The sequence below is a fragment of the Diprion similis genome, chromosome 9 (genome assembly GCF_021155765.1).
Source record: "Diprion similis isolate iyDipSimi1 chromosome 9, iyDipSimi1.1, whole genome shotgun sequence".
In the NCBI taxonomy this organism is placed as follows: domain Eukaryota; kingdom Metazoa; phylum Arthropoda; class Insecta; order Hymenoptera; family Diprionidae; genus Diprion; species Diprion similis.
The window spans coordinates 10,354,428-10,381,140 of record NC_060113.1 but is presented as its reverse complement, the minus strand read 5'-3'; the positions used below and the strand labels follow the sequence as shown (position 1 = coordinate 10,381,140).

At 38.6% G+C, this 26,713-nt stretch overlaps 2 protein-coding genes across 2 annotated transcripts; one reads left to right on the top strand and one right to left on the bottom strand.

The window, feature by feature from the left end:
- Positions 1-9,762: 9,762 nt before the first annotated feature.
- LOC124410173 (putative nuclease HARBI1) lies at positions 9,763-11,250 on the top strand. Its single transcript, XM_046888339.1, has 5 exons — positions 9,763-9,999; positions 10,125-10,454; positions 10,531-10,675; positions 10,811-10,971; positions 11,101-11,250. Exons 1-5 carry the CDS (start codon positions 9,763-9,765, stop codon positions 11,248-11,250), a joined length of 1,023 nt encoding a protein of 340 aa, XP_046744295.1.
- A 12,971-nt stretch (positions 11,251-24,221) lies between these two features.
- On the bottom strand, positions 24,222-24,866 carry LOC124410172 (KRAB-A domain-containing protein 2-like). Its single transcript, XM_046888338.1, has 2 exons — positions 24,800-24,866; positions 24,222-24,745 (listed from the first exon to the last, which is right to left on the bottom strand). Exons 1-2 carry the CDS (start codon positions 24,864-24,866, stop codon positions 24,222-24,224), a joined length of 591 nt encoding a protein of 196 aa, XP_046744294.1.
- Between the last annotated feature and the right edge of the window lie 1,847 nt (positions 24,867-26,713).

The following is a 26,713-nucleotide window of genomic DNA, read 5'->3' as shown; positions in this document are numbered from 1 at the left end:
TGACATTTTATAATATTTATGTATCTGTCCACTTCGTGGGCCTGTTCGTTATTATTGATTGACATTTTCGCTGTATTTCGTAACATATAGGTGTGTATTTTCATACCATCACTTTACAGCTGCACACAGATCACAAAAATGTAAACAGAGTAATCGTGAGGCCGACAGTAATTTTGCAGAACGCTTTTTTGTAGTTGATACAAGTAACCATAACTTTTATGAATAACTTTTCGCGCTAATATTAATAATAACGAAATTATAAACGAAAAAAGATGAAGTGTCCAAATATAGTCAACGAAAAACATATTTTGATAAGAAATCTGAATTTTCTTTTGATTTTTTTGGCAAATTCGTTGGTCATAATTAGTTGAATCAATATGTTTACGCCGAGATAATTGGTTGTTTTAATTTCTTGTTTTGTTAATCTATTAGTGGAAAAACTAATTTACAATCCATTGCCCTGGAAAATATATTACATTATATGTATAGTCACATCAAATTTTATACTATTGATGAGATTGTATCCGGAATTCATTGTAAACTCGTACAAGATTGCACACTGGAAAAAGTAGGTATTCCTCATTACAAAAATATGTGATATTTTTAATTCAAGAAATACAATATCTTCAATCCAATTATAATAGAGCATCCAAATGAATAATATTTTAATTGATGAAACCAAAATATTTTGATTCTTGATTCAAGTACGAAGTTGGTACGTTATAAGAATGATTTACTTGGTCCAAGAATAGTTTGTTTGTGTATAACCTTGTACATACATTCACATATAAAAATTCATGAAATCGTACAAAACTTGAATAAGTTTAGTCTTGTGTTTTTTGATTACCTGCGATGAATATTTATAATTTTGAGAATTATTTGTCATCATATGCGTGTAATCTTATACAATTTGACTGAGACTTATTTGAGATACGGATTTAAAAAATTGTCTCTATTTATACGGTTTTATAAGTATAGACTTTACTCCGGAAGCGGGACTTTCCTGGTAAGTTACCTCGTATCCTTTATCTTATTTCATTTTTTATTCGTTATCAGTTTTCATTTCAGTTTTGGTAATACATGTTTGTGAAGCTCCGACAATTGCCATTAGAGTTTCGAAAAATATGGGTGTATGAGTGACCAGTCTGAACGACTGTCATTACTATCGCTATCACTAATATTCCTGCCATTATCTTCATACGGAGCAGACTTGTTGCCACCGTTGCCGGTCTCTATACGGGCCTAATCCGACTTTATCCAAACAAGATTTTGTGCGAGACCGAATTAGCGGCATGTAGCAGTCCTCCCTATATCGACCAAGCAAACTCATTCTTTTTCTTTCTATAATTAATAAAAAAAACAAACGGATGGGGTTAAAATTTGGACGGCGCATAGCTCTTTCGTAGCGAAATCGACCAAGGTTACTCATATCCCGGAAATCGTCAAAAAAATTGATGGTTTTTTGACACCTGTTACGTTGACCGAGGATATATAAAGACTGATAGCCTTATGGGACTTTGCGTAACCGAATATGAACGAGAAAAATTCATCATCAAGCGGCGCCCTCTGCGTCTACCCTGCACCCGCAACTAAAGTCGGTAGGCGGTCGGTACGCAAAGGTGACAAGAACTGATGTTACCATCGCTTACCGCGTGTATCCAGACAATGCAGAGTCGAATATTAATAGCCTATGGAATGACGAACGAGAACGGACTGAAATTTTAATATAGCCCCGTATGGACGCCGCATGCATTTCATCTATGCAAATTCATTTGAGCGAAATTCAACAATGATCATCCAACTCCATCGGAACGATAAAAATAATATTATCTAAGTAGATGCACAATAAACATACACCTGGTTTAAAAGGAATAGAGTTAGAAACCTTTTCTTGATGCAAATAATAGGAGAATGAGTCGATGAAGTTAATCGAAGGATAAAAATATATAGTTGTTCCTATATGTACCCTATGTAATTTGTGTACATATGTTTATTACATAACCCATACCGTTGACTGAATACATAGTCTTCAGTCAAGGCTAATAACTTCATAGCGAACGAAGATGCAGCGGAGGTATAAAACTAATTTTTTAACTTACGCTAGATTTACGTGGTTTTTCAAAAATATAATTTATTTACAGCGGAAAACGCAGACCATTCCACACAAAGAACTACTTGTGAATATTTCTTCGAATAAGTGAAATTGACAAATTATTATGAATAAAAGTTAATCAAAATCAGTCATTGATCAATTCGGTAGACAATTGCTAGTTACATGTTGAAAGTCTGAGATAAAGAAATCAAAGCATCAATCCAATTGCTGGAATATGCAATCCAAGTATGCCCAGACAAAAGGTGACAATGATAAATAGTATTCAAATATATAAGCTTTTGCTGAAGTAGAGTAAAGCAATTTAACGTAATTTAATGATCGTCAATCCCTCTTTTCACTCATAAAACTTTTTTGAAATGTCATATAAATTAATTACAATTTTAAATTGGACATAAAAAACTAAAGACTGATATTACCTTGAGATGGTTGTTCCGGATTATTTATAATCGAATTCTCATCAATTATCGCCGATTACATACGTATGGTTTCATGCTCAACAGTTTATCGCTCGTCAATGCGTCAAAGGTCGATGCAAAAAGTTTGGATACGTGCAGTCTTTGAAGTACGATATGTCTGTCAAAAAACTGTCTGGCACACTCGGCCAGTCTCCCCAATCTGATACGCGCGCGCTCGAGATGCGCCTCGCAGAAAAGGCGAAGAGAGGCGTAGCACCCATCGCTGTGCCGCTCACCCCTTCACTCATAATCAGTCTGGCTACTGCCGTGTAGTATTTTCGCCCAGTCGGTGCCTTAAACCACTCACTATACTTGGGCCGGCAAATACATCGAATTGCAGCTCGTTAACCACTACCTGTACGTTTTTGACATAACTACATAATAAGACGTAACAGTGACGGGTATTTCTTTAGTTTCAAACTAGAAGTTACGGTCAACACCGTTCATTTTTAATTACTCTAATGAAATCAAAATCTTAAAAAAAAAATTCCTACTTCGAGGTTTTGAATGAAAATATTGAATGTAATTGTAATATAACGAATTTGCCCATTAAAGAAGAAGATTTAATTTTCAATTGAATTTTATAAAAAGAGGAGAACTGATTCATGATCCAATGTTCCGAATAAAGAGAATGAAAATGAATTCCTATTAGAATTTTTCGAAATAAAAAGTGAGAAATAATTCTGAAAAATCAAAATAATTCCTACTTTAATTTCTTGGAGTACAAAAAAAAATCACATTATATTTTTTGAATCAAGAAATAAAAAACATCTCAAAATTGATACTTTGCTTCTACATTCAAGTAGGTACTGGCTTGCCTATCAACGCTAATCTGTACTTTCTATGTAAAAACGACTTTTAGCCCGTAAAATTTAACAATTTACAAATCGATAAATTCATAATTCGATTTGTGTTTTAGGGGTAGTGAACGAATTCCGACGAGCGGCTGTCGAACTCACGGGTTGAACTAGACCTTGAACTAGACGGACTCGTCACCTACGCTTAATTACACGTCTCTACTCTCTAATTCTCTACGCAGGGAATGAGCGGTCAGAAAAATAAGTAGTATCAACGGACAAAACTACTTTAAATTGATATCAAGCACTATTGAGTGTGGAATTCTTATTCGTAGAAAGTTGATTCGGACGATTGATAAATGTTGGAATCGATACTTCCAGAGTAATTAGAACTTAGAGAATAAAAGGAGTATATAGAACTCGATGAAGAAGATGTTATAAATTGGATTGTCGGAGTATAGAATAAAAGCATATTTTTGACAGGTGGAATAGATATACATACTTGTAGAGAACGTTCATGAAGATATATATCTTCCGTCAGGGATTTAAAGCCATTGCGTAAATGCATACATTGTATGTGACGATACCGTGGTGTCAGCTGATGCGCCCGCCGGTACGACTTCACTGTGTGCAGAGGCTAATTACATAGTTTCAATTTTATTGCAAATTTTGGGTTATAGATTTTGTCTTGCTTCACCCGTTTCCAAAATCATGTACTTGCACATCTAAACTCCTAAAAGTTAAGTCTTTCGAGATTTATCAAAATTTTAAATTGCATTAGTTTGAGTAATATCTAGGGTGCAGGTTTCTGATGTTTCTCAGATTTTTCGGATAGCTCTGCGAACAAAAATACGTCTCCGACATATCGATGGTATTAGCTAGTGTTGATAATTTTCCTCAAAGATGAGCCAGGGATCATTGGACGCAGAAGACTCAAAGCTTTCGGAAGATTTTGCAACCAATCATCAACTTTTTTTGACATGTAAATCAAATTCCAAAGCCACGTATCTGTATTCTTTGGGCTGACACGCCTTTCACCTAACAATAATAAAAACTTATCACGCGCACTTGTAACTCCTAATATTTCAGAAAAAATATTTCCATATGAGAAGGAAGATTATGGTCTGCGACGAAGTGATCTTTATGTTCAATTATGAATACGTACAAACAAATTCTTGGGTTATCCTCTTGCTATACTACTTCCGATTACCGTTTTCGGTATTCTTTTGATTCTAAGCGCCTACAAACCTGGTGTTTCCTTTTGAACAGCCTCTTCAACTTTTTTAACTTCACCTTTCGAACAAGTAACAATATAGTTGAATTTCACTTCTTAAAATCAAATAAATGTGCAACAGTGCAAGGTGTAACTATACTGGTTTCAACTTCCTTTGATGCGGGATAGCAGATTTCAACTATAAGTAACTTTTGGTAACGGTAGTACGTACAGCCGACAGGATAAAAATTGACTTTACGAATAATGTATATTTCTATTGGAAATAGAATTTCATGGTTTGAGAGCCATCGGATTACCCCCTTGAAAATCAGTTAATGAAAAACAACCGTTGATTTTTCAGTAATGTTATTTATGTAATTCTGAACGGTTCAAAATTTTCCCTTCAAGGAAAAGATTTTTTCACGTCTCTTTTTGGTACTTTATGAATTAACAATAATCAATATCTAGCATCTCAACAATTGAGCGGAAAAAGATGGTTTGATAAAATAAATTATTTTTAGCTATTTTTCATCTTATTTCCAAAAAGTTGTAGTACTGAAAGACGGTGTTAACATTTTTTTTAAATTTTCACTAAATACACAAGACTTTTCTTCTAGATTCCAGTAAATTTGCAATGAACCTCATGGTAGATCCATTTTCATTATTCATTTTCATATTTGTTCAAGAATTTTCGTCATTTTTCTCAATTAAAACCTAATAAGTGCTTCCAAATTTTGCGAAAAAACTCATAAAATAGGTCCAGCTTCCGAGATATCTTCATAATGCTTATGGCAAAGATAGAGAGTCTTTCAGAATTTTTTGAATGTTTTCAAAACTTGAAAAATTGAATTTGTTCAATTCACAATTTTAGAAGTGCACAACAAAGCCAAAAAATTCTTCGTAGGGACATTCTTGACACGATTGGAGTTAAAAATGAAGTAGTGTCAAATTTTTCCAAAATGTTTGTATCTCAAAGTTGACTTCCCAAAAAAACTCTGAGAAAGTAAATTGAACATCTTAGAGATGCCACTGTCGCCTATGAAATATTTGATATATTCAGGTACATATAAATGATACTCGTTCATGCAAGATTGACTTTCATTTCTCCGTTGTATAATTCCGGCGTACATATTTCTCGTACAGGACTTTCTCAACTTATCAATTTCACGATGACGACGGTATGTTACCAACGTTTTGCACGTAATAGTTGTCGATTATGAAGAACTTCTTTGACCGGCCTGGTCAGTTACTTGGTCGATAATACGTGAAACTGCTAATACCCGCAAACCCGCCCAGACCCGCCGAACTGTTACGAAAAATAACCCAGGGTTATCAGTCTTTACATATCCTCAGTCAACGCAGTCGGTACCGCCGAGCGTTCCTTGGTTGTCGTAGTCACCGCATCACCAAGTAGCGCTTGCGTTACAATGGGGCCTGTGGCAGCTCGCCCAGGAGCGTAGTTATTTAGTCGGTTCAAGGTCAGTGGCGTTTGCGAATACCGCTGAATATGACTACGGGAATTTTTAACCTGAGATATAAAAGGTTCGTTTCAAACTATAATACAGTTCCGGGGATAATACGATCAATGTAAATGTGACTCATGATGCTCCTCGGAAATTTTGACTACGTAAAAACGACGTTCCAATAAGGACGGAAACTGCTGAATGCAACGGTAAGTACTGAAATTGTCTGAATAATGAATGTATACATCTTCTCTCGTGGGTCTTTCAGAAAAGAACCCTGCCCATCTTTTGCTGGCTGGCAGGTTCGAGGAGTGAGTGGTGCTACGTTAACTTAAAAAATTCTGTGGTGTAAACTCGCATTACTTGAATGTCGTATTAAAAATAACCACCACAACCAAGACGAAGTCAGCAAGTAGCACGTCGACTGAATTGATGACAGTCAAAGCTTAAACGAAGAAGATTTAGAGAATTCTAAGAGATGTGTATTTGTTTCACATAGAAACATACGAATTTCAATTAAGATATTCAACGAGCGGTAGTAGTTACTGGCCGGAAAGCTACATCATGCGCTAATGTAGAGAGAATTACGTGTGATTATTGATTGTTTCTGGTGCGAAATCACCAACATGAAATTTTGCACGACAGCCCACACGTGCAAACAGATGACATTCAAACTAACAACGCAGACCTATAAAATTCAATTTTGGATGATGGTCAAACTTTTACACGTCGATGCTTAGAAGAAATCTTTTTCGATCTGTCGGATCAAACATATTTTTTGCCACTTGAATTGTACAAATAAATTTTTTTAAAGTCATGCTGGCTTGGCACACGACGAAGAGCCGTTATATTAGTCTACTTGAATATCTGGTCTTACAGGTTCGTCTCCACCCAATGCAACTCAATAAACTGTAACCCTGTAAACGGAAGACCCTACTGAGATCTTGGTAAAAACAGGTTTTTTAATTTTTAAATTACCAAAGAAGGGCTAATCAAAAAACGAATGCCCAAAGTGTCAGATTAGGGTAGAATGTCTTTTCAAAAAAAATTGCAACCATCTGCGATGAAAGTGTAGACACAGTGAACCTTTCGCAGAACTTTTTCTTCGCAGCGCTATGACAGGTTCCTTGCGTCTACACTGTCATCGCAGAGGGTTGTAATTTTTTTTTGAAAAGACATCCTACCCTAATCCAAAACTTTGGGCATTCGTTTTTGGATTAGACCTTTTTTGGTCATTTAAAAAAAAAAAAAACTGTTTTTCCCAAGATCTCAGTAGGATCTTCCCTTGAAGCGTGCGAGTATAGTTCGTTTCAGCAGAGGAGATTTACTTTAGGGCGATCACATCGGCAACTCTGTCATCCTCGCAGTCACCCGTGTCAAAGATATCTTCGCGAAGCAATACCATAGTTGTCTTAGAATTTGTCAACACAAAAAATAATGCATATTACGTAAATGACTTTCTTATGAAAAATTAATTGACACATGCTTGCAAGTGTAGAACGTTACACTTTTACAGTTTGTAGAGATACGAATCTTGTGAGATTTATAATTAACAAGTCATCATCTTTTAATACATAGAAATATTCAAATAATGTTGTTCACGACTTTATACTCAGCGTTATAAGATAGGGTTATGTTAGGGTACGATTAGCTTAGTACAGTCAATGATATTAAGAGAGTTTTATTTGTCTGCTGCTACAAATTCTACGATTTCGTGAGAGTAAATCTCATAATTTATGCAATCCAAACTGTGATGATATTATTGATTTTAATAAGCATATCTCAACCTAAACTAATACCCACCGTATAATGCTGAGTATTAAACCGTACATATATTCTTATATTTATTTATTCAGTAATTATACCAATTATGAAGCATAACGAAGAGACGATATTTAAAAGCTTTGCACTAAGCTTTTAATTGTGAATTCACACAGCAATAAAAATATGTATAAAGAACAAGTCATAATTAAACTTGACTCGTGTTATAAATTATAATATATGTAAGGATGTCTCGGATCAGAGACCCAAATAAGATTGGATGCGGAAGTGTAGGTTTAGGACACCGACACGTGTCGTTGCAGTAGTATCAACTGTAATTAACAATAAGACATAGGCACACATATATATATATATCCAGTACAGATGTTCTTCACATATCCTTATTAACATACCTGAATCGACACAAATTGTCGGTATAGCAAAGATAATTCTGTGGGTTTGATTTTACACGAGAATTAGGTATACGAGGAATAGTGAGTACGTGACTGTGTCGTAGCACAGCTTGTCAACGATTGACCGAGCATGGCGTGCCGCCAGTAACGAGTGCCTCAGTCGCCTGCCCGTTAGTCACATGACCAGCGGGCCAGGCGGCTAAGTTTGAAACAAGGCGTCAAACTTACATATAGAATATTCCATCTTGATAAGGCAAAATCTTTCCCACGTTATAATCTACCATATTAACAAGACAAAACCTTCCACAAGTGTCTGACGGAATCAAGGTACATACGTAAATAAATACTATTTAAATTGACGTATGACGGCGTTAACTGCTTAAACACGGTCGCCGAGGGCGTGCTACGCCGGGCGCTAAAACTACAGACAGTTAACGCCGAAACAGTATCAAGACGACGTTAAAGGTGTAAAACGTCTCAGCGACAGCGAGTGGGCGCTCTTTTAAATACGGTCGCCGAGCGCGTGCTACGCCGGGCGCTAAAACTGTAGATAGTTAACACCGAAACAGTGAGCGACAGCGAGTAGGCGCTCTTGACAGTTTGTTATACCCAAGCCCAACGTAGCATTTGGCACCAAACAACCATTGCTTTACATACACAACCATTGTTTACGATACACGTATATAAAGCTTTCCAACGCTCAAACAATTTAAGATAGTGCGATTTACTTAGAAAATTCCTATTTCCAGTGTTAATTGTTATTCTTCATCTACAGCTTAATTCTATTGTCTTGTTTTGTACTTATCGTAAGATTAGTGTATAATCCATTATTCTATAACGTACTTGTAGTTAGTGTATGAGATCTTTTTCGATATAGCTATCGTCTCTTCGTCATCTTTAGCGGGGTTCCAGCAGCTGTCTGTTTATTATACGTAGAGAAAGAAATCCACACTAGACGTCGAGGTTCGTGTGCGCATTTACAAATATATCATACATTATTTCTTGCTCACAAGGAGTGAGTATCAGGCCTACGGCACATGGATTTTGTCCTTGGAGAGATGCTTTATTTGCCTAAAATATAAGCGGTAGCAGAATGTTCCCAATGTTAATATTTTAACTTTGAGCTCGCCAAGAGATCAAAGGCTCATTATATTGAACTGTGTATGAGGGCTCATATATTTTATAAAAAAAGGACATCTAAATCTGAACAAAATCCGTTATCCGGAGGCCTGATAATCTCCCTGACACAATTCAGTTCAACGGTGATGCCCTTAAAATCATTATTTTCATTGCGAATTTAATTTATTCATTCAATAATTATTCTTCATATATTTTGACTTACAAATTTTAAGAATTATATACCAATTTCAACATTTACAAGTAGTTCAATTTTCTCAAGAGTATCAATTCATGTAGAATGAGATTTATTTTGTACGGATTACACCAGTTTGAATCAAGGTGACTCACCTTTACTCATGTATCTCCGAATTCTGTTCATTGAACACGTTAGCTATCGTATTACCCAATAATGATTATATAAATTGAAGATGGCTATGGGGTGGCTAGCCAACGCCGTATTAGATGCGGAGGAGGACGAGGATGCGGTAGCTGAGCTGATGGTGAATCGGAGACAACTGCGGGACGAACAGAACCCGTTTGAACTTCCTGAAGTTCAATTTCAGCAACTGTTCCGTCTTTCCAGGAAGTTGGCTAGCGATCTAGTCAACCACCTTCGACCGCATCTCGAAAGGGATCGATCCCACGGGTTGTCGGTTGAGTGCCAAGTGAGCATGTCTTATTAAACTTTTTTTTCACGAAGTTCAATTTGTACCAAATATGTTTGATCAATTTCGAATTGAAGACACTTGGATTAAAGAATGTGCAGTTTGTATAAACTTGTATTTGATAGGTCCTTTGCGCGGTACGCTTCTATGCCGTTGGTTCATACCAGCGTGCTATAGGGCAAGATTTCATGGTGGCGATTAGCCAAACTGCGGTTAGTCGCTGCTTGAAATCGGTGTCGGCGGCAATCAACGATCACTTGCTGCAGCAATGGGTCAAGTTTCCGGCAACACCGCAGCAGCGAGAGGAAGCTCGTCGCAAATTTCCACGAGCGCCTCAACCGTTCACTGGAGCGATTGGTGCTATTGATCGCACGCACATTGCAATTCTATCTCCGCAAGAGCACGAAGAAGCCTACGTGAACCACCACGGCTACCATTCCTTGAATGTTCAGATGGTTAGTTGAAATTAACTCATTGTTCGCTCTGATTAATACTACTAGGTTCAATTTTTAAAATCATGCTTGATTTTAGGTGTGTGATCCAAATCTGCGCATATTGAACGTGAATGCCAGGTTTCCTGGCTCACGTCATGACGCTGCGATTTGGACGCAATCTCCGGTGAGGACACTCATGGAAATGTGCTATGGAGATGGGGAACATGGAACATGGTTGCTAGGTAAATACTCATTATACTGAATAATGCCTGCCATTGTGCGACATCCAGCAGGTTCTAAACCTTTTTAAATTTTTTTTGAATTTCTACACACCGTAGTACCATATTCCTCAACTATTCTCACCTCACTCTTTCCAGGAGATTCGGGCTATCCCCTAAAGCCATGGCTCATGACGCCAATCACTAACGCTCGAGTTGGGACCGCTGAGTTCGCATACACTACAGCTCATTGCAAGGCTCGTTCTGTCATCGAACGCTGTTTTGGAGTGCTCAAGGTGGTCTGGAGATGCTTATCGCAGGTCGGTTATGTATTTATTTGACGACAATTAGCCACAAGCTGCACTATGAACTAAGCAAGATAATTGCGCCAATAATTTACCAACATTTTTGGGACAATGCATAAGCGAGTTATATTTTTTACGCAATAGCAACGCGTCCTCATGTACGACCACGAAGCGGCAGGCAGAATAGTCAACGCATGTGCAACATTGCACAATATGCGCTTGCACTATGGTGTTTTACCGTTGGATGACGTACCAGTTACGTCACGTACCGTACGACTCCGAGGAAGGAGGTGACGCTCCTTCCGCAGAACTGCCTAGGCCTGTTCCCGAACTTGCAGAAGCACCAGCAGCACTTCTTGGCGAAGGTCGACGTGTACGTGAGCAGATTGTTCACGACCGCTACGCTGTGTAAGATGTTCAGGTGGTATTCTACCTCGACTGAACCCCTTTTTCGGGGATTGTTTCAGATATACTACGAAAATAAGTTAAGTGTTCAACATTCATATTATATTCATTGATTTTAATTTCATAATCATTAAATTTTTATCATTTATCAAAATAGTTTTATTAATAATTTAAATTTTGAAAAGTGCCTAAAGGTCTTCGTTTGTTTCCAGCTCATCCGTCTTGCGACGCTTTAACAGTTCATGGGTAATCTCAAGTCGCTTGGACTCATTTTGAGCCAAAATCAACATGGCCTCCGACATTCTCTACAGAAAAAATTATACAAATTTAAAATGTGTGAGTTTAAAACCATGTAACTTTTGAAATATTATGTATTTAATGAAATCTAACCTCCAGAATTTCATTTTGTTTTTGTTGCAGAGCAACAAACAGCGACATCCTCTCTTCGCTAGGACGCTTCTTCGCTGGTGCTCTTCGTTTGCGTGTGTTTGTGGGTGCAGACAGTGTGACATGAGGTGCTTGTGTGCGTGATGAAGAGGCTGTTTGTTGTGTGTGTGTCAGTAATGGCTCTGTGTGTGTCATGTGTGCAGGTGTTTGTGTGGTGAATGATGATGATGATGTTTGTTGTATGTGTATGGGTGGTGTCCCTGCAGATAATGACTCTGTGTGTGTCGTGTGTGTTACTGGTGCTTGTGTGAGTGGTGATGGGGCTATTTGTTGTGTGTGCGTGAGTAAGGACTCTGTGTGTGTCATGTGTGCAGGTGCTTGTGTGGTGGATGATGATGATGATGTTTGTTGTGTATGTATGGGTGGTAATGTGGCAGACTGCCTGGCGTTGGCTTGTGAACTTGAAGCTACATAAAATATATGTGTATATTTTTATTCAGGCTTGGTGGTCTTTAATAAAGTTTAAGTGCCACGTTTTCAAAATCGTCAAAAAACTGCTTGATGATTTCACTAACCGAGTATACCGTCATCTGCGTCAGCTCGATCAATGAATTCCCTTTTTATTTTGTACGTCTCAAATAAACTTTTGCCACGGCATATATCAACGACATCCTCACCATTAATCATCTTCCTCAAAGACGCCTTGCATATGAAACAATATATTTTTGGATGTTATTATTCCTGCTGTCACTGTCATATTTAGGTATACTATTATAGTAGGTAGATTAAATTACACTTTGTTTAAAGAAATTTGATAATAGTATTCACGTAATATAGATTGATTAATTTTTTGATGAAATGAATATTGATAATACTGATAGCGCAATCACTCAATTGCAATGACCAATTGATTATTGAAATAATAAGGTACTTTATTTATCGCGTAATTGACGATTTTTATACTAATTATATATTTACTGTCAGTCATTGTCAATTGTTATTAGAGCGATTGATCTATATAATTACCAATTACAAATTCAACAAACATGTAATGTTTCAATTATCGTATCAAGAAAAAATGAATGTATGAATACAGTCTTCATATAATAAATATTTACATGATCAACGATAAATAATTTACTGAATAATTAGAATTAGATCAAATGTAAATATAATACCATATGAAGTGAGTACACGTTTTTAATAAATTCATGAAAATTTAAATCATTCATTAGAGTTCCGAATTATTGGTAATATTTTGCTGTATTTTATTCAAAATTTTTTACCACACTTTCAGGCAAGCTGTCGCGGACATCAATCTGCCCCTCGACCGCCGCCGAACCGATTGTCGACAAGATTTTTTTGTCGTCTTCTGTCAGCGGTTCGGCGTCGTCGGGGAAAGTGCCAGTTCGATTACGAAGAGCCACCAGCTGGGTGGACTTCTTCCGTGCCCGGGTTTTCAAATCCTTCCACGTCTAATCAAATTGAATGAATCGTTTATTATATACATGTAATGAATTGAATATTTATGATCTGAAATTCAAAGTTGCATTAATTATACCTTTTGCCATTGCGGCACTGTCTTTGGAGGCCCCCTGGCATTTGCTTCGTTAGCAATATCCTCCCATATTTTTTTTGCGGTCGCGGCACCCGTCGGCCCGCGAAATCACCCGGCGGCGAAATCGGAATGTGTCGACATGTAGTCAACGATGTACATTTTTTGCTTCAAGTTAGTTCTTGGACCGCGGATTTGTTTGATGTCTGAGCTAAAGTATAATTATATATTCGAATAAATTGCAAAAATATACCCATATTTATTCACTTTTGTGACCAATTTATTTGATATATTTGATCTTACGTATAAACATGTAGTTTGATTACACGGTGGATATACTTTCTGGATAAATCGTGAAGTAAAGAAAGTGGTTGATAAATATGACCCAACAACTTTTACGTATATCCCAAAACTGTCTGCCGAATTGGTGAATGGTTTTTCTTGAATTAAGCGCGCGAAAAACCCATTCGAGGTTTCGGCCGAAGGTACTTCAAATAGAAAATATCCAAATATATTTTATTTGGATGTAGGTACTTATATATATTCATATCAACAATTTATGTATTGTATTTTATGAAACTTATTAAAAAAAAGCGTTGAAAAAACGACGCCATAAACTAAACAATTCTACAGCATCAATCATTCATACATACTTGTACCTACGTATAACGATGAACATATTCTTTTATGAATTAAAAGAAGTTCGTTTATACTGTAAAAATCCGTATTTAGCTCATTATCTTTGGTTTCCTTTATACATTTATTTAAAAAAGTTTCAATAAAAAGGACGCGGTAATTTCTTTTTCAAACTCACCACAGAATGTAGAAATGCCGCTAGAGTTGTTACGCACATACCCAAATTGGTACGAAATAGAGGACTTTCATTGGCTACAAGCACTAGCCTCGCGAAAATCTGTTGCAATATTGCTCGCTAGATAGCGACCGGTTGAAAATTATGTGGTTGCTATAGACTCGGCTAGGGTCGCTAACTTGAGCGTTAACGCGGTCGTTAGCGGCGTTAAAAAGATCCAGAATCGCGCTCCTGAAAAGCTTTCATGAATTTAGATCAATTTTTTAAACCCATCTCGAGAACATCCCAAATTGATGGTGTTCGGACAAAAAAAAATTGGTTTCCGAAATGATACATTGTCCCATCAGATTCACGGTTGGACTTCATTTTTAAATTATTTTTTATATTTTTTGTGTCTATTTTTTTATATCATATTTTCTTGATCATCCTTTTTATTTCTATAACCCAAATCTATTTCAATACACGTCGCATCTCCGATCGAAATACCGATTTTTCTTATTGCTTCTCTGGTTCCAAAATATTTTTTGTTCGGAACAATTTTTGAATCATCATTCTTCATAAAAAGTGTGCGAAATTTTTTTTAATGTGTTGCAGAACTGGAGAAACAATTCGAAAAATCAGTAATCAGATCGGAGATGCGATATGTATTGTAATAGGTGTTTAACGGGTATTGAAATAAATAAAAAAACGATTTAGAAAGTGGAATATTGGTTTTTAAGAAAGTTGAAAAAACCGACGACTCACTATGAATCTACCGTAAAAATGTTTCGTTTCGGAAGCCGGATGTTTTTCTTTTTGTTTAGAAGAATTAATTTCGGTGCTTTCGCGATGGGTTTCAAAAATCTCTGGGTACAGCCGAGAGAATCGAAATATTCGAAACAATTCATGAAAGCTTTTCCGGAGTCGCACGAACGTAGAAAAAATCCTTGGTGAAATTAAAAAATGCCATAGCCAACCGTTGGGTTGGCGTGGAAAGCCCCATATACAAAAGCAGATGTCGCCGAATCAAGCTTCTTATTCTGTGCGGTTTTGGTGCGGTCAACCGGGATGTTGAATACCATCCCAATGGACTCCTACAGTGCGGACGCTCAAGGTAGACCTCGCTCGCGGGTATACCTCATGAATCGGTTGAAACATGATCACCAGGTTTTCCGGTAGAAGTAGAGCAGACGTGCAATTTTCTTCTTCCTGAACAAAAATCTACAAAAGGTCACAGTACGGAATGAAACAAAAAATTGAGAAGTCGTCTGAACAAAATCCAATAAAAATCACTACAGGCATGAGCGACGACTCAATGTATTTGTAAGGTGAAATGACTTTGCCGGTACAACACATCGTTACGTACCCCACTACTGTTTTGTGGATTTATATGAGACCCAGAGCGTGGCAAACGTAGACTGCGTAACACTGAGGAGCTTATCGGTGAAAACTTTTGATATTTACTGATACATGTGTTTTTGTTCATAATTGTACTTGTCTGTTTCATCCAGTTCATTCATATTCTAGTCGGCATTATGTGTTCAGTGCGAGTGTACCGAAAACAAATTTTCATGCGTTATTCGTTTACCTGCGGATCACTCGCCATGCTTGAAGTTCTCTTCCGTGTGTAATCACCTTCATTGCTCGACGGCCGTGGGTGGTTCAGCGTTGCGGTGACCCATTCGTTAGACTCAGTCCACAGTTATTGAAATCACCGACCATCGTGAACTGTAGCGGTATCGTGCATGTCATACAGTTTCACAATGTTCTTGCACGCGAACAATACTTTATCCTTATCATTGCCATAGATGGCGCGAGGCTCAAGGGAGTTCGTTTTTTCGGCGAGGGTAATACCCATCAGTGTCATTTATGCAAATGAGTGGTTTCGACAGCAGCAGGACAGCAGCAAATTCGTTTGACCGCACATAATCTATTTTGTCAATCACATAATACTTCCCCTCACAATTCGTTGTCACATAAAATGATGTTTGATGAACAAAACGCCCGCATTGGGGCAGAGGTGGAAAAGTTGGCGATGGTGAGAAAGAAGACCGCAGAAGATCACGGGAAATATATCCGGATGTGCCAGGAGTTAGAAGCGGATCGGGCAGAGTGGGAGAAAGAGAAGATGGCAGAGAAATGATAGCGGGAAGAGGACAAGGGACACTCAAGAAGGGACGACACGAATCAGGTAATACATATCTCAGACAGATATATAAACTTGACAATTTGAAAAATATATATTGTATATTGGGAGCTACGCTTCTTCTTGGACACCAATGCTAGAATGATGAAGGTGAAAGTATCAAGAAGTACAAAAAAATGTTAAATTGATCATGATTCAATAGAGATATGTTAGCGTTGTCGAGAGCTAGACCTTTATATTTGCTCTATTGCAATATGGTATTTCGGAAGGGGAGAAGCCGATACAATCTTCTCGCCTGGTTTAGAAGAACTGACCACTTTATTGTTATAATTGAACACGGTATAAAAGGGGCGCTCGAGGACTTGCTGTAGCCCACGCCAACTTCTCTCGACACACACACCTCAACCCCCTGCAGCGCATGCAGCCACATCCATCCTCTCTCTCTCTCTCTCTCTCTCTCTCTATCTCTCTCTCTCTCTCTCTTTTTCTCTCTCTCTCTCTGTAGAATGAATTTATCAGAATTCTCCAAAATTTTCGAAAAGATCGTACACAAACAACTTTCCGATTTTATCACACGTCACAATATTCTCGATCCACGTCAGTCCGGGTATAGAACCAGTTACAGTACACAAACGGCCTTACTCAGAGTTTGTGATGATATCAGAAAAAACATTGACGAACGTAAAATCACCATTCTCATTCTCTTCGATTTCAGCAAAGCGTTCGACACTGTTTCTCACCCTCTCCTCCTCACAAAACTGCGTAAAATTGGCTTCTCAAGTTCCACCTTGACATGGTTTTTCTCCTACCTAACTGGACGTTCACAAGTGGTTGCCAGCGATACCAACGACTACTCCTGTCCACAGCCTATCTCTTCGGGAGTACCGCAAGGCTCCGTTCTGGGACCCCTGCTCTTTTCCTTATTCATAAACGACATCCCAAATTCTCTTCAATACTCGAACCACATGATCTTTGCCGACGACACTCAAATTTATCTTAGTTGCTACCCATCAGAACTCGCCCATGGTCTCTCTCTTATTGCAAAGGATGCAGAAGCGATTGCGAGATATGCGTCTCAGAACGGTCTTTCTCTTAATCTCTCTAAATCCAAGGTAATGATCTGTGGTAGTACTCCGCTTGTAAATTCCTTTGATCTTGAGTTACTCTCACCTATAACAATTAATGGTACCAAACTTCCGTATGTGACCGAGGTGCGCAATCTTGGTGTACTCATGAAATCGAATTTATCATGGACGAGTCATATTTCTCTAATCTCTCAAAGAGTACATTTTGCTCTCTTTAGACTAAAGCATCACAAAAATTCATTATCATGTCAACTCAGGATTAAACTTGTAACATCTCTAATTTTTCCGTTAATCGACTACTGCTGTCTTGTGTACCACGACGTCACTTCAGAACTCGATATAAAACTGCAGCGACTTGTGAATTGTGGTATCAGATTCATATTCGACCTAAGACGCGATGAACACATAACTCCCTATCGTAGGCAACTATGTTGGCTGAGCGTCACTAGCAGAAGACTATATTTCCTGGGATGCTTTATGTATAAAGTATGCAACCTGACCTCTCCATCCTACATCTCTGAGCTTTTCGTCCGTCCTCGTGTCACCCGTCCCAACCGGATTGTGGCGCCATCTCCTCTCTTCCTCATCCCTCACCATCGGACCGTCTGTTATCGCAATTCTTTTCTCCTATCCGCTATCAACTTCTGGCATTCACTTCCTCCCGAGCTCATTGCGGCTACCTCTTTCACTTCCTTCAAATCAAACCTGTATTCCCATCTCTTCTTACTCGAGACCGGCGAGACTCCAGAACCGGAAATCACGTAGTGCCCTTATTGGTTATTTTAATGTCTCTACGTTTAAATTTATGTACAACCACTAAAAATGCGTTATTATTACTATCTCATGTCATCATCTCAATGCACGCAAGAGTGAGTTGCTCTATTTATTTATTCATATATTTACATATGTATTCAACTGTATTTTACTTTATTTTATTTTTACATTAGTAATTATCATCTTCATTTTACCCAGTTAGTCTATTTTACATAACTTACTATTCATGGCGGTTATTCTTCCGATTTCTACCTCCGCCCGTACTATTCGCTTTTGCTGGACCTATGCCATTGTATCCCCGCTCGTTAATATTAAGACATCATGCGTACTCATGCTTATCTTTTGCTGTATTTTTGCCATTGTATCCCTGCTCGTTAGTATTAAGTCATCGTGCGTACACACGCTTATCTCTACTCTATGTATTGAATATTCACCTTTATATATTGTAGCTTTTACTTCTATGCCCCAAAGTTCGCTAAGGCATCAATAAATTTAATCAATCAATCAATCAATCTCTCTTTTAGCTTTAGAGTATGTGCACTGTACTTCGAATAACGACATTGACAAGTTGACTGAGGGTATCTCGTTGTCCCTCTTGGATGCACTTAATATCCATGCTCCGATTTGTACTTTCACGGTAACTAAACCGCCGGTTCCTTGGTTGACAGACGACCTTCGCAATCGCATACGAAATCGGAATGTGTTGTACAAACAAGCGAAACGCTCAAACAGCTTGCTAGGTTTTGAAATTTATCGCCATACTAGAAATGTACTAGCCTTCCGATATAAAACAAGCTAAAAGTGCGTACGAGTATAATTTATTAGCGGAAATTACTGATCCTGCAAAAATGTGGAAAGAACTCAGGCGCTTAGGTCTGATCAAATCTACCCTCTCCTCTCCTCTCCTCTACATTTTTTTACAAAAGATCAGCTGAATAGTTTCTATTCCAACATCTCAAATTTTGCCGATGCTTGCTCCTATGACGAGTTTATCTCAATCATTTCACCTCTACCTGACTCACCGCTGCAATTCTCTCTCTCTCCAACTACTTCGGAAAAAATACTCGAAATTATAAATTCATCTTCTCTCCGTTCTTATTCCGTAGGCCCTGACGGCATTCCACTTTTTTGTGTGAACTCTGCTTTTCCAGTAATTTCCTCTCTCCTTACAACTTTGTTCAACGAGTCTATCCGGCTTGGCTACTTTCCTACTGCATGGAGACATGCTTTTATCAGACCTCTGTCGAAGATCCGATCCCCGATATCTCCATCTGACACAAGGCCTATCGCTAATCTCCCAGAGGTATCAAAGATATTTGAGAGGATTGTGCGTCAGCAGATTCTGTCATTTATTGAGGACAATAATTTGTTTGATCCGAGGCAATCAGGATACCGCTCTGGTTACAGCACCCAGTCTGCGCTGCTTAAAGTAGGTGACCATGTTCGAAAGGGGATTGATGCACGACTGGTTACGATTTTGATTTTATTCGATTTCAGTAACGCATTTGATACTATACCGCATACTCGTCTTCTTGCTAAATTAAAATCTTTTGGTTTCTCGATGTCCACCTTATCGTGGTTTTTCCATTACCTTACTGGTCGAACTCAAGCTGTGATCGACGAGGATAGAGAGGTCTCGCAATGGCTGCCTACGTCCTCGGCCGTTCCACAAGGCTCGGTGCTCGGTCCCCTTTTGTTCTCGATTTTTGTCAATGATATAAGTCATTCTCTAAGCTACTCCGAACACATGATCTTTGCTAATGACACGCAAATTCATCTGACTATTCCACCGTCCAACCTTGCTTAAGGACTTAACCTAATAGCGCGCGATGCAGAGGCTATTTTCAATTATGCTAATCTCAATGGGCTGAAGTTAAATTTGTCAAAGTCCAAAGTCATGATTCTGGGTAGTGATGCCTACGTCAGGTCAATAGATATTAGCAGCTTGAGACCGATTGTTGTCGATGGTGTCTCTCTTCCGTTTGTATCAGAAGCTAAAAATCTCGGTATAGTAATGAGCTCCAATCTCACATGGAGCAGTCACATTGCTACGATTGCTCAGAAAGTTCACTATACGCTCCACACATTGAAACACCACAGAAACTCTCTGTCTCAGCAGCTTAAATCTAAACTTGTAACAACCCTCATCTTTCCATATATTGACCACTGTTGTCTGGTTTATTTTGATCTAACTGACGAGCTCAATACGAAGCTCCAGCGTCTTGTTAATTGCGCCATTAGATTTATTTTCGGTATAAGAAGAGATGAACACATTACCCCATATCGTCATCGCCTAGGATGGTTATCGGTGTGAAATCGTAGGCTATATTTCCTAGGAATTTATATGTATAATATACGTTATCGTAGTATTGCTAGCTATATTAGTGAACTTTTGGTTGTTGAGGATCCAACCCTGCGACGATCATCTTGCCATCCTGCTTCAACTAACTTCTACCATATCCCTCAACATCGTACTGCATCGTTAACAAATTCTCTCCAGATCTCCGGAGCGCGTTTTTGGCACTCATTACCCCAATCAATTGTTAATGCGAGCTCCTTACCTATATTTAAATCACTCCTTTTTTCGCTTCTATTCGCCAGTGAGTCTCCACATCTTGATCAATAAGTTTGCTGTGCTAAGACGTTTTTCCCATGCTATCATTAATCTAATTGCTGTTGATCTGTGCTTACTCTACTCTTAAGTGCTAAATATTGAACGTCTGATACTGTCGAACTTTGCATTTCATTCTGCCCTTTCTGTTATATTTCTCTTATTATTTTAAAATTTAATTTAATTTAAGTTAAGTGCTCATTATATGTAATATTAAATCATTGTTCTCAAACCGCAAATGTATGTAATTATGTATCTTTACTCAATTTTTCCCCACAATAATACTAGGTATTATAACCATCCTAAGTATACTCGTCCTCGAGTTCCTCGTTACGTTTCTTATATATGTCGGAGAAAGGCCAGATATCACTCGCGAACTTTGTGTTTTTCGTGTTGGGCGCATATTGAGCCATTAAAAGAACATTTTATTAACTCTGAACTCAGAACAAAACGATATTAGATAATTCAAAAATTGATCGTGACAAAATACGTCAACTCTCTTTGACGTTCAACGAAGGATGTCTTTTCTTTCTTCTTTTTTTATTAAACAAATTCTTTAACAAAACAAATGACGAAAAGCAACGACAACTTTGTTCTTTATCATCGACACGGCCAGACTGACTTTCACACGTCCTCGTGTGTTGTATCTGGTTCTTCTGAAAATACATAAAAAGATCTTTTTTTTAGACTGCTCGGCTTTCCTGATCTTGTTATCAATTGATTATTAAAAACAAAATCATGAATTTTAAATACAACATTATGAGAGTTGATCCGGTGAGAAACCATTAACAATATTTCTTTATCATACACACACAGTCGCCTCATGCGACTCTTTTGACTGTATGACAACACCAAGTTATCCATATACCAAGATTTCAACACACAGTCACCTCATGCGACTCATTTGACTGTATGACATCACCAAGCTGTCCATACATCAAGATTTCAACACACAGTCGCCTCATGCGACAGCACCACACCATTAGCCGTTACATTGCACCTTCTCCGCTCACCGAAATGAGTTAGGTTCTTTATGACTTGCAACTATTAAGCTCAATGAATGTGTGCTTCAAGATCATGATCAAACCACGAAGGGAATGACAATCATTTCCTGTTCAAATACTCTCAAGTATTTATCAAGTACTCGTAATAAACAAACATATCAAATAAGATATCTCACAAAATCGACTCAGTAATAATGTATCTCAATTTTTTTTTTAATTTAATACCTGAAATACTCAGTGACTCAAGACTCAATATTTCTCGTCCAATAAGAATTTCATTGCTCAGAAAATCATCACGAATCTCATGAAACAAAATTTCAAAGCAAAGATCATTTATAGTCACTTCCGATAAAATTTGAGTGACACTTTGAATACTAGACGGACCAATACCGGTAAGAGTGACCAAAGCATGTTGACGTTTTCCTGAAAATTTTTGTGCAATACTCTCTTTGATCAAAGAGCATTCAGCACCAGAATCAAAGCAAAATGAAAACTTCTCACCGGAATGTAATAATTCGCCGGAAACTGGTTGAATTGAGCATAAATTGACACGACGCTCCATTTGACCTTGAGTAGGGATATGCTTGCCAGAATCAGAAATCTTTTTGCAATTCGTAGAAATATGCCCAGCTTCTCCGCATTTGAAACACGTGACGGAAGATTTCTTTGCAGTAGAGGGTATCTTCTTGGAAACATTTTCCGAACTGTCCGAAATGAAGTTTGATGGACGACTTCGACATTCAGAAATTTTATGTCCAATTTTTCCACAATTGAAACATTTCAAAGTAGGTCTTGATCTTTTCGGGTCAAACGATGGGCTATCCTTTGCTTGAGAAAAAGGGAAAACCCTTTTCCGATATTCGACAGCCATTAACTCTTGCTGTAGTTTGCTCCGAGAATTTATCTCCGAAGTAAGAGCCAATCGTTTCAATCGTGAGTCCAATTGAGCCACATGAGCCAGCACAATTGAAACTGCAATTTCTTCTTTGCTCAAAGATTCAAGTCGTGGAATTAGCTCGTTCAAAATTCGGGTTGAATATGCGGCGAAATTTTCCTCGTCATTGGGCTGACCGGAATTCAAAGAGATTAGCGTTGCCGCAGGAGTCTCGACAATTTCGAAGCGAGAGAGAAAAATATTTTTAAATTCTCCCCAGGTCATTCCAGCGAAACTAATTTGGGACAACCACGATGCAGCGGATCCTTTCGTCGCTTTGCTCAAAGCAATGATTAATTTGCTTCCTCGAAGCTCCTCTTGCATACACAGACTAGCTGTCGTATACCAAGCACGAGGATTCACATTGTCTTTGTCAGGGTTAAATTCGGGAAAAATAATTTCAGGCGAATTTGTTGATGGACCACGGATCGATCGAATTAATTCCATCATGTTCTTGTTCTGATTTTCAATTAAAACTCTCCACTGGTCTTCGTTGTCTCGTTGGTCTCGTTGAAGACTCTGATTTTGAGAGGTCGATGTTCCAGGCTCCATATTTCTTGGTAATCCCACTTCTGATGTCGGAGAAAGGCCAGAAATCACTCGCGAACTTTGTGTTTTTCGTGTTGGGCGCATATTGAGCCATTAAAAGAACATTTTATTAACTCTGAACTCAGAACAAAACGATATTAGATAATTCAAAAATTGATCGTGACAAAATACGTCAACTCTCTTTGACGTTCAACGAAGGATGTCTTTTCTTTCTTCTTTTTTTATTAAACAAATTCTTCAACAAAACAAATGACGAAAAGCAACGACAACTTTGTTCTTTATCATCGACATATATATTTACGTGTTATAGATATCTTTCCAAAGTAACAATATAATAAATTCCATTAATACTCTAATACATAGTCGTCTAATTTCTTAGGCTTATTTATTTGGCGTTTTGATCGGTTCCTCAGAACCACAGTCTCAATTTTATCACAGTCCTTTACACCTTCTCCGTTCACATTATGTTTCACTGACTCCGCAATTACATTTTTAGCCATACATTCATCCGACTCTCGCATACCCACAATCTCTGGCACCACACTAATAGTAACTTCACTGTTTCGTGAAGTTGATCTTGGGTGGGTTGCGTCGTTCAACGACTCTGAAGTGGTTAATTGCGACGGATGACCTTGACTCGTCGATACCTCAGATTCTATAGTCACAGCTCCATCGTCTGATTCTGGTGCCCCATTTTCTGATTCGTCTTCACATTCGGCAGGTCTCCATAATTGTGAATGCGTTACATGCGCAGTTGAAGAATAACGCCTACCTCGCTCGGTTTGACGTAGATCAGTAACTCCATACGTATCATTGGGAAATACCTTGTGGATCACTAACAGCCCACGATATTTATAATGCAGCTTCGTTGAATCCCCGGTTGCTTGTGCCACAATTTTCATAGCGACCACATCTCCAACTTGGTATTCAACGCCTGCTCGATAAGTTTTGTCATATCTTGCCTTATATCTCGCCTGTTCCTCGATAATTCTTGCTCTCGATTCTTCTCGTTGTTGAGTAGGCTCTCAGTAACGAGTAGCTTCTTCCTGGATAGTGATCTGTCGCAAAAGTCCGTCCCCGATCCTTGGGTTGTAACCATACAACATTTCAAAGGCAGTCCTCCCGGTAGTTTTGTTGATCGCTGAATTCAAGCTCCATGCTACCCTCTTGAGGTTCTTATCCCAATGTCTATCGTGCTCCTGCTCCAATAAGTTTGCCTGTATTACTGGGAGCAAGGTTCGATTCACTTTCTCTACTTGCCCGTTCGCTTGAGCATGCCTTGGTGACGTTACGCTATGATAAATTCCATGCGTCCGACAAAACGCCTCTAATTTTTTTGACATGAATCCTCGTCCACGGTCCGTAATGAATCGCTCCGGTGCTCCGAAATCCAACAAAAAATCTTCCATTTTGTTTATTATCCCTTTCGTATCTGTACTCTTAACGGCATCCAGTCGAACAAATTTGGTTAGGTTATCCACTGTCATTAACACATGCTTATTTCCTCTTTTACTAGTCACAAAATGTCCAATGTGATCCAAGTGCACAACTGCAAATGGAGTCTTGCCAGGTAATATTGGATGTAATTCGCCCGCTAGCTCACCTGTCGGGGTCTTACTTAGTAGACAATGTAGACACGCTCGGATGTGTTGTCGTAGGTAATCTTTCATCCTGGGAAAATAATAATACTTAGAGATTCTCGCGTACATACGATCGATACCAAAATGTCCCATCAGGTCGTGAAATCGTACAGTTATACTTTTCCGCATTGCCTTGGGTATTACGTATTTACGTTGGTCGTTAACCATTTTGTATAGAATCCCGCCACTTAATTCATACCCTTCGACTCTGCTTCATTCGAATCCTTTTCGTTTCTCAAGAGGTTTCTTCAGAATAACAACTCTTTGACGTGAATCCTCATCTCGACTTTGATACATAACTATTTCGTCTTCCGGATTATTGATTACAAAGATACCCTTGCGTTCCGTATATCCATCACATTTTGGTTCCTCAGTAGGGGCTCTACTCAGAGCATCCACGTGTTGCATCTTCTCTCCTGGTCGATGAACCACATCAAGAACGTACTCGCTCAGTAGGTTTCACCATCTGGCTACTTGAGGTACGGTAGTCTTTTTCTCGTTTAGGTACACTAATGATTGGCAGTCAGTCACAAATTTAAAGGGAATATTAATCAGTTACACACGCAGTCTGGTTACCCCCCATATTATTGCCATAAGTTCGAGTTTGCTAGAGTGGTATAATTTTTCGGGTCCGCTCGTTCTGCGGCTGATTGCATAAACCAAATGCAATTGATCGTCGTCTCCCAACTGAAGCAACATCGCAGCCAACCCTTGGGCAGAGGCATCCGTATGAAGTTTTGTTGGTCTGCTGGAATCAAATATCGCTAATATCGGCCGCTCAATTATTTTCTTCTGCATGTTTACAAATACCGCCTCATGTTCTTCTGTCCACTCAAAATATTTGTCCGTTTAAGCAGTTCATACAACGGCTCCGCCAGATGTGCGAATCGTACGACGAATCTCCGAAAGAAACTTATCAGTCCGATAAATCTCCGTACTTCATGCACATTTCCCGGTCGCGGAAAGTCTTCAATAGCGCGTACTTTTCATTCACCAGGTGAGATCCCATGGCGAGTTATCTCAAACCCCAAACACATCAGCCGTTCTTTCAGGAATTCGCACTTACTGAGCTTTATCGTCAACCTTGCTTCCTTTAACGCATCAAACACAAGTTTCAACCTCGTTTTATGGTCTTCCCAGTCTCTCCCAGTAATATATCGTCTAGATAAAACATCGCAATTTTTCTTTGCATTAATTCACCCAACACACTCTTCATCAAACGTGAGAATTCCGCTGGAGCATTTACCAGTCCAAACATCATCCGTGTGAATTCACCCGTTTCGTCTGGTGTGATGAAGGCAGTCTTCGGACGCGCCTCCGCCTTCAGTGTTACCTGCAAATATCCATTTGCTAGGTCGATCATCGTGAACATCGTGCTTCCACTCATCATATCTATGTGATCGTCAAGTTTAGAAAGCGGGAAAGACATCGGCACTGTCTGTCGATTTAAACGCCGATAATCCACAACGAGTCTCGCTTCACCCGTTTTCTTTGGTACCAACAGCACAGGGCTTTTGGTACAACAGCACATAAGGTGAATTGGTTTCCGTCACGATTCCTGCGTCCTTCTACTCTCTCACAATAGTACTTATTTGCTCCCTTTCCTTCGCACTCGCACGATACGGTTTCATTCGAAACGGTTTACTTCCCAGTTTTTTAATAATGTCCATGCTCGTTCTGTTGGTGCATCCTAATTCGGTTAGATGCATAGCTACACAGTCTCGATATTGGTTGAGAAATTCAATGAGTTCTTGAATCACTTTAAGAGGCTGTTCTTCGCCTATATTACCATCATCTACAGTTATCGCCGCGCGTGGTTCGGTAATTTCGTCGTTCTCGCTCATTTCACATTCCACAACGCATACGGTGTGGCACTC

Coding starts and splice junctions, on each gene's coding strand:
- LOC124410173 (XM_046888339.1), top strand. CDS start 9,763: ATGGCTATGGGGTGGCTAGCCAACGCCGTATTAGATGCGGAGGAGGAC. Junction 10,455..10,530: donor ATTCCTTGAATGTTCAGATG/GTTAGTTGAAAT, acceptor GCTTGATTTTAG/GTGTGTGATCCAAATCTGCG. Junction 10,676..10,810: donor ACATGGAACATGGTTGCTAG/GTAAATACTCAT, acceptor CACTCTTTCCAG/GAGATTCGGGCTATCCCCTA.
- LOC124410172 (XM_046888338.1), bottom strand. CDS start 24,866: ATGAAAGATTACCTACGACAACACATCCGAGCGTGTCTACATTGTCTA. Junction 24,746..24,799: donor ACTAAGTAAGACCCCGACAG/GTGAGCTAGCGG, acceptor CTCCATTTGCAG/TTGTGCACTTGGATCACATT.